General features: G+C 38.2%; 1 protein-coding gene across 1 annotated transcript in view; it reads left to right on the top strand.

The window, feature by feature from the left end:
• Positions 1–12,439, top strand: part of ELAVL2 (ELAV like RNA binding protein 2) — a 170,443-nt gene extending 158,004 nt beyond the window's left edge. Inside the window, exon 8 of the mRNA XM_075210242.1 lies at positions 12,278–12,439. Coding sequence (XP_075066343.1) covers positions 12,278–12,407 — 130 coding nt within the window. The 3' untranslated portion in view covers positions 12,408–12,439. The remainder of the gene's footprint in view (positions 1–12,277) is intronic.
• Positions 12,440–12,728: the final 289 nt, after the last annotated feature.

Below are 12,728 nucleotides of genomic sequence, written 5' to 3'. Positions count from 1 at the left end.
CTCCAACTGTTGCCTATGTGTCTTCCCACTTAATAACCAATTAACAAAGTACTTATGAGTATTAATCTCATATTGCTCATAACTTGCGATCGCTAATCTCTAATACATCTTTTTTATTAAGGTTCCAATTCACATATATTAGTGTGTACTATTTACAAGTGTAAGTGCGAATGTATGTAAATGTGTGTTAATCCATGAGATTGCATCAATATCTGTGGCGGACCAATCGCACCGTATAACAATATTTATCAATTTAGTTTACTTCATCCAATTATTTGACTTCCACAGAATATATATATATATATTTACTAATTTATATTACGTTTTTCCAATATTCCAAATATGGTAATTTACATGTTGGCGGCCATAAAGCTGGTGAGGAATGCAGTATGTCTATTATGTAGTAAGTCTGTATTTACTCCTTGTCGCTTTCATAATCATCAGAATTTCCACCTCTGTATAATTTTTGTTAGAGATAAATATCTATAGATATTTCTATAGATATATCTGTATCTATAGATATAGATTTGGGCATTCGAGACACCAACTTTTTAAAAGTTATGCCTTTCCACTCCTTGTTCAGACATTCCCAAAAGTTTTTATTTGTTGGAGCCCTTACACAAACTTTTCTGTCTAATTCATTCCAGAGTTTCTCATTGGGATTATGATCAAGTGACTGAGGAGGCCATGTCATAATTTGTAGAACTTTCTGCTCTAGTTTTCAAATAATTGATACAGTTTAGATGTGTGCTTATGGTCGTTATCTTGATGCATGTTGAACCTCTTTCCAATTTTTCGCATTCCACTTAGTACAACGTGATGTTCTAAAATACTGTGGTATTGTTTCTTATCCATAGTTGATGTTGTTTGAACTAAATCCTCAGCCTTTCCTATACCAAAATCAAATTCATGACATGACTACTGCCATGTTTAACTGTATGACTTTTACAGTTCTTTAACACATGTTCTTCGACCATTTGTCAAATATATTTACATAATCTGGTTCCAAAAAGTTATTTGGCCCATCAAAGGCGTTTTTACTTTATTTACAGACCTCAACAATGGTTTTCTGCAAGATTTGCAACCATTTAGGCCTACGTTACACGGATGACTTTTAACCGTAGCAACTGATACTGGAGTTTGTCTAATTTTATTGAGTTCTTCTTTGATTGCAGTTGCTGAAAGTCTTCAGTTTCGCGAACACATTTCGATGTAAATGTTTTTCTTTCCTTTTTCCTGTACACCTGGGTCGTCTAGAATGATTTTTTAGTCACATTTGTACCTGATTCTTTGTATTGGGCTAATTCATAAGTTACACTAGACCGTGTAATTTAAAAAATTTGAGTATAGCCTTCAGAAAGAGTTTGATTTTAATGCTGTAAAAAAGAAATTGAAATAAAGTAAGATTATAAAATATTTAATAAAAATATATTTTAGATTAAAAATATTATTGAATTAATATCATTTATTTTTTAGGCGCCACAAGGTTTCCGCAGCGCCGCACATAGTACAAACAGTAGACTATACAGGGTATAACAGTACAGAACAATAAACAAAAAGTACCAATACTTCAGAAACTCCAGGCAGGCAGATGCAATAGACACGGAGCAGAAGAACGGGTAAAGGAGACAGGAGGGAAGAGGGCCCTGCTCATTCAAGCTTACATCCTAAGGGAGGGTTGACAGACCAGGCACAAGAGGAGCCGGTTGAGACAATGGGAGAGAGGGGAGAATGAGCGGAGGAGATAGGGGTTAAGTGGATGGGTGGTAGGCTTTGAGAAAGAGGTGAGTTTTGAGTGCACGTTTGAAGGAGCACAGAGTGGGAGAGAGGTGGATGGAGCGAGGGAGGTCATTCCAGTGAAGGGGGGCTGCATTGAATAAAATTGATCAACATACATACCAGATTTATTAATGACCAGCTCAAAATTACGTACTTTAGCACATCCATAAACTCTTAGGACTGCAACGAAAATTAAATATGCTTGTGTCTACAAAGAATATGATACATTAAGTTTCGTTCTTTTGAAGTAAAGTCTTAAAGTCTTGATTCTAATCATGATGATAATTTTAGGGAGCAATTGAAGTTGATATTCATTAAGAGAGCAATATAAGTTAACAAATAAGCTTTGGCCAACAACTCTTGCATGCTAGTATATATGTGTGTATGAATGTGTGTATGTATATCTATATGTGTGTGTATGTAAATAGATATATTTATTTAGATATATTGTTTTACATATTTGTGTGTGTATATATAACCTCAATGGACACTTTATTATAGATTGCTGTACATTCGTGCTGTAAACTTCCCATTCCTCCACATCCCAAAGGTGTCTATAGAATTGTGATATGGTGACATTGGAGTATACCGAGATCACTGTCATGTTTGTGGAACTAGATTGAGATGATGTCTGCTTTGTGACTATGTGTTATTCTGCTTGAAGTAGTCATTCTAAGACTGGGAGACTATGACCATTAAGGGATGCACATGGTCAGGAACAATACTCAGGTAGGCTGTGGCATTTAAATGATTCTCAATTGGTATTAAGGCAGGATGAGCTCAAGTTTCTGTCAAATTCTAAACCTATCTGCATGTTGCAGCGGAAAATGATTCGTTGGGCGGTTTTCCAATCTTCCAACTGTCCAGTTTTGGTGAGCTTCTGCCCACTAGGTTCTCAGTTTCCTGGTTTGCGCTCCTATGAGGGGAATCCAATGTGGTAGTCTTCTGCTGTGTATGTAGCCCATTCACTTCCAGGTTTGATGTGCTTGCTCTCTAAGATGCTCTTCTGTATAGTAGTGTTGTAACGCATGGGTAGTTGAGTTATTGTCTCCATGTCAGCTTGAAGAAGTCTGGCCATTTTCCTTTTGCGCCTCTCATTATCATTTTCATCCACATACCTATGCTCATTGGATGTTTTTTTCACTATTCTCTGTAAACTAGAGACTTGTGCGTGAAAATTCTAAGAAATCGGCAGTTTGACTGGGATAATTATTGGTGCCAGATAGGGGTGATTTTAGTACCTCGAAGTCCCTTAGATCACATTGCTTCCCCATTCTGTTTAATCTGATTAACTGAACCTCTTGCCCATGTGTTCAGGCTTTTATGCATTAAGTTACTGTCATATGATTAGCTGATTAGATATTGGCATTAGAAAACAGGTGTACCTAATAAAGCAGCCACTTAGTGAGTGTATGAGAAGATAAAAGGTGGAAGTTTATAGTGTGGCTCCACATATACTTCATCTTTTTTTTTTTCCTGTCTATTCAAAGCTGAGTTAGGCATAGGTTGAGTAGGAAGGTTTTTTCATTTCTCTTGGATTGGCTGACTACCTTCCCAGAAATGATCCTAGTGTTGCTTCCTGTGGGATTTGTGCACCGACAAGGGGCAAACTCTGTGGATCCGCTTTCTTTAAACGGTGTAGCAGAATTGAAAACCGGCATTTTTTTGCAAATTTTAATTCCAAGCCGTGCTCTAGTAGACACTATGTTTCAAAGAGCCTGACATTGTTTCTTGATCGGTCACTGAAGGAGAACAGTGAGGACAATGCCTCTCAAAAAACATTTTTCTAAGCTGCTGGATTGCTTGCCTTGGCAAGTAATATGAAAAAGGATACTGGCAAGTTGTAATGTGTTTGTTATAATATTTTTTTAGGTAGTATCTGTCCTTATCCTTGTGGTTCTTTAGTACTCTTTCAGAACCCTTTAAGGTAAGAACTGGGATATTGCATGAGAGCATGTAATAGATGGCTAGAAAATGCTATACACTTCAACCCGGACAGTATGAAGAATTAATGGACTGGATGAGAAAGAATGTTGCATCAAGTAATGCAAGTTAGACAACTCAAGGGGTCAAGATCTAGAGAATTTAGCAGGGTAAACGCACACAATATTTTACTTCAGATGCAATCTCTATAATTATTTCACAAACTTTTGAAAGTCCTGATGAGCTTGCCGATTCATGCATGCATACCTACATAGTTTATCTTCAGATCTGTGGTCTTCATCTCTCATAACCGCCTGCTGAAAAGATCGTAGCTCTGTACACACTTTACCGATATCTGCCTACGCTTCTGCAATATGTTGGGGGAACTATCGGCAGAAGTGTTGGACGGACAGACAGTCATGAGTGCGTACACAATTTCAGATTTGCCCCAGATCATTTCATCATTAATTGTGAGATTTAAGATGTCTATAGAAAATCAACAGATGCTTTTGTGCTTTGGTACAATAAAACATGATCGAGGGAGCGTACATGTTTGCAATATTTGACCAAACGGTTTTGAATCATGTGATCTGCATGATTACATAGATATGTAGCAATCTTTAGATTGGAATAATATGCAGGAATTATCTTTAGAGGAATCGATAGAATCACGTGGAGTTACCTCATCTACTTAAGTGATAGAAACTAAAGCAATATATGGAACTGAATTAGTAGATGCTTTAAGAAATATTAAAACTCTGGGGATACAAAAAAACATGGTTTTCAGTCAGCCTACAGCAGGGGTGTCTAACTCGCGGGCCACATGAGGCCAAAACACATAGTTTTTGCAGCCCCGTCGGGGAAAGAAATTGAGATAAGTATTTATTTTATTCCGGCTCCCTTCGCACTGACTCATTTGCAGTGAGTAGCATACAGAGAGCAGCCACAGATAGAAGAAAAGAAAACGAGAAGAAAGAAGGCATTTGGAAGGTAAGTAAAAGCAGCATGGAGGGCACAGTGTCAAGCATCAGGAAGAAGCAAACTTCATTTTTGTTTTTTCTTAATATAACTTACAAAATGACATATGAGACTTTTTCTTGCGGCCCACAATCTTAGACTGCTTGGCCCTATTGGGTTTTGAGTTTGACATGCCTGTACTACAGGATGATTTTTCTGGTAAAAGAAAGCCAAAAAACAGTGTGTTTAAAATGCACAGTGTAATTGAGATTACCGAAAAACAGATTAATAATATTTCATATGACGTATCCCTTTAAGGCTGATGAGACTAGCAAATGGAATTTAGTACCTAAAGTAGATTCTGCTGTAGTGTCTTCAAAGACAGCTCTAGCATTGGAGGATAGAAGCTCATTCAGAGATTCAAGGTTGCATTTTAAAATAAGTGCAGAACTTGAGTGCACGTGTGCCCATATAAATATCCAAGTGGATCTCAAGATACTTTACCATTTAAATCTGGGTATATATACGCTCTGCCTAAATAGTACTTGTCGTATGTTAAAACACAGTACACACGCAGGATACTTATATGCATATGTGCAATATCAAGTCCCATCAGAAAGCATGGGGAAAAAAAGCCAACTCCTAATACTATAATCATTAATAAAAATGTATTTTAAATATATTCTTTTTTTTTTATATTAACTGTATATCAGGATGTTCTTACTGAGTATTGTGCATACAATCTATTTGTATAGTCTCATACTTGCACACACATGTTCTGTGTTTATCTAGTGACACAGAACATGTGAAACAACTTGCATGCTTAATTGAATTGTAAATTTGAAACAGAATCAAGTGAGTACGAATATAGAAACAGGTACACAAATATTGACACATTAGCATCTGATATAATGTTTGGTCTAGTGCAGTGGATGTAATTCTTTTGTATTGCGGGAAACATTCTGGGAACTCTGGATACTGTTGTTGTGGGAGGAGATAGCTAAACTCCAGACTGAGATATGTAGAATGCTTCCTGGAAGCCACCATTGCCTCAGAGAGCCCCCAGAAGACATTCTACCTGAACTACTGTGTGCATTGAAAGGGGCAGATTTCCAGAGGGACACAGACACATCCCACAAGCTGTGACATCTTGCAAAACTCATATGCTGCTCTTGGGCTGGAATGTACAAATATAGGTAATACACTACATGGGTATGGGGACTTCCACTACCTAGAGGGACAGGAAAATGAAATCTTCAGAACGGACTACACATCTCTTGGAGGATTCCATTATAAGAGGAATACATCTGGGAAAAACTAAGAAACAAGGTGCTTACCTGGAGTCACCGCTACAAGGGATGATTAGCGTCTGTTAAAAATCTTAAAGGCAGCAAGAAAAGATGGGGGGGTTGTCCACCTAGCAACAGAAGACAATGCAGATGAATACAAAATAAGCATAGAGAAATAAACATAGCTAGGAATAGGAGATCTATAGACCACCAGGTCAGGAAGATGAATTGGACAGGAATTGCTGGACATCCCTAAAATGGCATTAAAAGGAGAGGAAATTATCATGGGTGTCTTTAATCTATAGGACATGAACAGGAAGGGGTCTTTTGCAAATTTCACTAGAAATAGGGACATTCAGAATTCCTTGCAGGAAGCATCCGTCAAGCAAATGGTGAAGGAGCCCATTCGCAAAGATGCAATATTAGATGTAATTCTTACAAATGGTGACAATATCTGACGTAAATGTGGGTGAGAACCTAGGAGCCAATGATCATCAAGCAGTATGGTTTAGTATAAAGACAGATGAGCTCATGCAAAGGTGGTAGATTTTTGGAAAGCTGACTTTGTAGAGATGGGAAAATGTAAGTGACTGTTTGGCAGAGTGGAGGAACTTGAAAGGAGTGCAGGAGAGGTGGGAAAAAAATAAAAAGTCAAATATTAAATGCTATCTAATTCCTTTGTGTCAAAAGAGTTAGGAAAAGTGGAAAGAAAAGGAAGCTGGTGTGGTTTGCAAATTAAGTAGCACGTATTCTGAAAGCAAAAAAAGATGGCTTTTAGAAAATATAAGCAGACTCAGAATAATGAAAACAAAGAGGTATATTTTATTAGACAGAGGGAGGCTAAGAAGGTAATCAGATGTGCAAAGGCACAATCTAAAGACAAAATGGCCCAGTCATTAGGTAAAGGCAAAACTTTTCAGGTATATAAGTGAAAGGAGTAAAACGAAATGAGGAATAAGACTAAAGACAGAAAACTTGAACCTTGTTGAGGGAGCCAAGGTAATAGCAGATCATCTTAATTATTTTTGCTCAGTGTTCACTACAGAAAAGGTGGAGAAGGGTCCACAGTTGAGTACATTTACCGAGGAGATGGTCCTAATAGAGCTCTCAAAACTGAATGTGGATAGATCAGTGGTGCCAGATGAGATGCAGCCAAGGATACTAAAATAATTTAAAGGAGTGCTGATAACACCATTAACAGAATTATTCAACCAGTCTCTACCTACAGGTGTAATTCCAGAGGACTGGAAAATAATAAATGTAGTTCCACTGCACAAAAGTGGAAGCAAGGTAGAGGCAAGCAACTACCGACCAGTGTGCCTTCCATCAGTAGTAGGGAAATTGATGGAAACCCTCTTAAAATAAAGATGTAGAAGATCTAAAATCCAGTAACTTACAGCATCTTAAACAGAATGGATTTTCCGGGGAGAGATTATGTCAAACAAATCTTATTGACTTTTTTGACTGGGTGACTAAAGTAAAAGTTCAAGGGAAAGCCATAGATGTAGCTTATCTAGACTTTAGTAAGACTTTTGATGTTGACCCACATCGCAGACTGTTAAAGTTGAAATTATGGCATTTGAATTCTAAGGTGGTTGAATAAATAAGGTCTTGGTTGCAGGATAGAAAATAGCTATAGCAAAGGGTTACCATTGGAGTACCCCAGGGATCTGTACTTAGACCAGTGATTTTTAATATCTTTGTTACATTGCAAATGATATTGAAGGGAAAGTATGCATTTTTTTGCAGATGAGACAAAGATATGCAACTTGGTAGACCGTTCAAGAGGTGTAAAACAAATGATTGATGATCTAGGTAGAGTAGATCAATGATCAAGAGTGTAGTAACTACAGTTTAATGACAGAAAATGCAAAATCATGCACTTGGGTCTCAAAAACACGAAGGCTAAATATAGTATTAACTGTGCTATATTGGAAACTGCTGAGGAGGAGAGGGATCTAGGAGTCACTATTTCAGATGACAAAGCAATAAGAGAGGCAAGTCTGACTCTTGGTTGCATAGGGAGAGGAATCAGCAACAGAAAGTAAATAATAATGCCACTGTATAGATCATTGGTACAGCCTCATCTAGAATACTGTGTCCAGTTTTGGAGGCCATATCTCCAGTAGAATATAAATACATTAGAAACTCTACCAAGAAGGGCACCTAAAATGGTGCATGGTCTACAGCAACAAAACTTACCCGGAAAGATTAAAAAATCTTTATATATAGTTTGGAGCAAAGAAGGGGAAGGCATGATAGATACTTTCAAATGTATCAAGGGTTTTAATAAGTTACAGAAGGGGAAACATTCTTCAAAGGAAGAGACGTATTAGAACACAAGGACATGCACTGAAACTGGAGGGATGTAGGTTCAACAGAAATTTGAGGAAAAATTACTTCACAGAAAGGGTAGTGAATAAGTGGAATAGCCTCCCACCAGAGGTGGTAGAGGCTAAGACATACACAAGAGTATTCGTAGCCCTAATGGCTGCCCTCTGGAAACTGGGAATACAGCACTCCCATGCCTAGACAATGTCCTAGTAAGAGAAATGTCAGAACAGAGCTAAAATCAAGATCAGCAATGCAAGGGGCATTTCTACAGAAACGTGGCCGGATCATAAATTTCAGCAAAATTCATCTGATGCCAATTCAACAGCTGGAATTCCTAGGAGTACAGATAGATACAGTAAAAGACAAAACATCAGTGTCTTAAGACAGAAGACACAGGATTCAATGTTTGTCTTATCTAGTGCGCAATCACAGTAAAATTTCTCAGTGTGATAGTGTTTCGGACTTATATGTTTTCCTCAACCATCAGTGTTTTCATGGGTGAGTTGTTACATAAGGAAGCTGTGACTAAAGGTACTCAAACTATGGGATCACAATCCAAAATCTCTGAAGTCACCCCTAAGACTTACACAGAACACCAATAGGCCTCTAGACTGGTGCAAGATCCATCACTGAAGGAGAGTAATATTCCTCTCAGAACCAGAATTTATACTATAGAAATGTTCTTTGTGGTAGCAAGTTGGTCGTCCTGCTTTCTCTAAACACCCTCTTCTTCATTCATATGACTGCAAAATATGCATACATTGTGCAGTAGCACGACAACTGTGTGTAGACTCTCCATAAATACGTAATATGTATACATATCTTCAGAAGCGTCCGTTATATAATCATATCGGGTGAAGAGTATTTGTTAAAGTTAATCATCTAGTTGACTATGAATGGTTATTATCTTTTATAAATATTTAAAATGCTATTCAAATATTTATGGTTGCGTACGGGTGCCAGAGATAATATGGCTCCATTATTTAATCATTGAGACTTAATCAAATTGCTTCTCAATGCAAACAGTCTGCAAAGTTTATGTTCCCAGTGAGCCCTATTAGCTGGAGAAAAATAGGGCCAGTCCAGACAACATGGCACCATACAGCTCACTGTAGGAAAAATTGCTACAGTAGTGGTTTAAAGAGAAGATATAATTTTCTGATGGTGTGTTTGGAAGGCTGAGCAGGGATCCAGGTCCCGTCAATCCAGTCTATTTATTGTCAGTTTAGCCGATCCTATGAGATTGTACCCAGTCTGAGATACGGAGCTATTCCTTACTTAACGGGACAAAAGGTTTGGCTGCTACTTTCAAGTCACGAACTGTCTGTATGATAAGTCATGCTGATTAGTTGGCGCGGCGATAAAGAAACTTCTGTAAGTTTTGGGGTTGCTGCTAGTCTGAAAACTAAAGCCATTATTGTGCAGTATAAATTTTAAAGTAAAGATTTACTTTTCAGCCTTTTGGAATCGTGCCTGTATGACTAAAAGACTAGAGCAGGCGTTGGCAACCTGTTTCTATCGGTGTGCTGGCTAAAATCTAGTCAAGCCCATGTGTGCTAGTGGGGTGTGTGTGTATATGTATTTCTGTATATATATTTACAGTTAATTTGTTATGCTAATAACATGATAATATTAATCCAACCAATGTGATGCATATTCTTAACCTGTGTAATTATTGCCTACAAAATTCATAGTTGTGTGGTTTGAAATGTAATAATGTATTTCCCACAGTTCATATTACGCCACTAATAAGTGCGTGCAATTCATATTGTGCCACATAGTTGCTCCCCTAGTTCCGTTCCAAATATATATAGCCAGTTGTATGTGCTACTCCGTCTCCTGTCAGCACATGTGTCTTCAGTTCCGCAACGGATTTGGCAGGATCTGCTGCACATGCGCAACAGATTCATTTCGTCCATCTCCGATTTTACTGAACGTAGTTCCAAATTACACTATGGTGCGTGCTGGGTGTTGCCAAGCAATGCACTAGAGGATACCAACCCAGGTATCTTCTTTGGTGATAACATATTTAAGCTTCAAAAATTTAGGAACACAGAAATAAGTGTGCATGGAGTCAAAAGGAAAAGATTACATGCAGATGTCCTGGAAGCAAGAGCAGTGTGTAGTGCAATATAGAACTTTCTGTCTCACTTACAAAACAAACACCAAATGTACTTTCAGACAAAATAACCATTGTAGCATTTATAAACATACGAATAGGGACCAAGAGAATGGTGGCAGAAATAGAGGAAATAATGGTTATGGGCAGAGAAAAACCCTCTAAATACTTCCTGTCTTGGGGAAAGTCAGCAAGGTGGCAAACTATCTCCTCAGATTTCAGATCCATACCGTAGAATAAAAACTGGTCAAAACAGTGTTTTAACAAACAGGAAAGAGGCTTTGGATCCCACAGATAGATCTGATGGCAACAAGCTGGAACACCATAATAGAGAGATGCTACTTTCTTCAGAGATCTAAAAGTATAAGGGAGAGGTGCCTTGTCAAGACCTTGGAATTTCAGATTGGGATAGGAGTTCCACCAGTTCTTCATATTGCACGCACATTGAAGAAAATAAAAATGGAAGTTATAAAAAGTGAATGCAATTCTTCTATGTTGGCCTGTAGTTTGCAGTAACATGGAGATGCTCCACAAACAACCATCCACCACTGCCAAGTTGGTCAGACCACTTACATCAGGGACCAGTTTGCCACCCAAATCCACAGTCTCCTTGATGGTGTGAAGGTTGAGCAATCACTATAGAAATTATACTATTGAAAGTGTTTCTGACACAGTGATTGAGGTATTAAATTGATTAGATGGTGCAAATCTAAAGTAATCAATGCACTAGAAATCAACATTTCCCAAATATTGGACTTTAGATAATGCAAAGAGAATTCAAACTTGCAGAAAATCATTTGTGGCACTGTTATGAGCGTTTTGTCGCTATCCAGTAACGATTGTCGAATCTCGATTTGTGTTTCCAACGCACAAAGATTTATTCTCAAAAAGTAGCAGTATATATATCTTAGAAAAATAATAGTAAGTACAGCCGTTCCTTAGCGCAGGCGCTCTGGATCCAGTGAACAGTCATTCAGTCCTGAAGTCTGTGGTCTAGGTGACTGCATATAAGCAGCAGCTCCTCATTCAGAGCTCAAACAGAGATACAGTAAAACAATGCAAAGGTGTGGCTTGCTTCTATTGGTCCAGGCATCAGGAGGGTCCAGGGGGTTGCAAATCATAGGCTAGTTTAAGCTCAGGAATCCAAAGGAGGGGGTCATCTCTCCAGGGGATGAGCTCTGATCTTCCCGCCAAGATTTCTAATCATAATAGTCCATAATTCCTTAACATCAATAACTTGCGCATGCACTTTGCAATTCCTTCGCAGAGTGAACCGGACAGTCGCAAAAGTGAAGGGGATTAGTATGATACCACACATGATATGATTCCTTCAACGTGTACCATATGTTTTACTGATATGCATATAACTTATAATATTACGTATAAATACTACTATATTTCGACATAAATGACTGTGTTGCAACTACCATTAATGTGTACTATTTTACAAGTGTGCGTGTTTGTGCGAATGTTTGTAAAAGACTAAATACTGTTGTTGCCACGTGTTGCAGCTGTGTACGCCCTTCCACACCGTAGCGTGCCCTTTCACGCCGTAGCGTGCTGTACGCATCTTTTCAAACAAAGACAACCAAGTTTGCTCGATTTTAATTGAAATGACTTTATCCAATATGCTGACTTCGACAGCACCTTGAGACCTCACTCTTGTTTTAGAAGCTCTAATTTGTGCCACTGGAGACAGTATCACTCATTCAGACAGTTTTGAGGACAAATTCTGAATTTTTACAAAATGTAGTTTCAAAATTTCATGTAAACCAGGAAAATGTTCTTCATACTATGTCCAGAGCCAACTAATGAGAGAGAAAGTAAGTTGCATGCTCTAGATTTAGTAAGAGCAATATTTGTGTTTTCTCTCCAGACTAAAGAATATCAGAAAGAGAGATCATTTCTTTCTACTTCCTGAAGATCTAAAACAATGTCAAGTTCCTTCCAAGTGTACGCTGGCAAGATGGATCACAGAAGTGACTGCACAGGCTTATAAGAGTTAAGGGTGTGAGGTACCAAAAATATTGAGGGCACATTCCACAACAGCAGTGGCAACATCCTGGTCCCATAAGGCACAGGCATCAGCAGAAGATCTTTGCAAAGCAGTAGTTTGGTCATCCATTCATACATGTTTGCAAATATTGGGCCTGATTCAGAGTTGGACACAAAATAAGTGGAATGTTTTTAGGAAAAACTTTGCACAACTATGGAGTATCTCCGCACGTTCTCAGAGTTGTAAATATCTTTTAGCCTGTTTTCACCTCTGCATACAGGCGGAGATCGGAGATACTCAACAGTTGTGCTCAGAAAAACATATACTGGTG

This window comes from Mixophyes fleayi, chromosome 1 (assembly GCF_038048845.1).
Source record: "Mixophyes fleayi isolate aMixFle1 chromosome 1, aMixFle1.hap1, whole genome shotgun sequence".
Taxonomy (NCBI): domain Eukaryota; kingdom Metazoa; phylum Chordata; class Amphibia; order Anura; family Limnodynastidae; genus Mixophyes; species Mixophyes fleayi.
The sequence above is the reverse complement of the archived record's forward strand: the minus strand, read 5'-3'. Positions and strand labels throughout refer to the sequence as shown.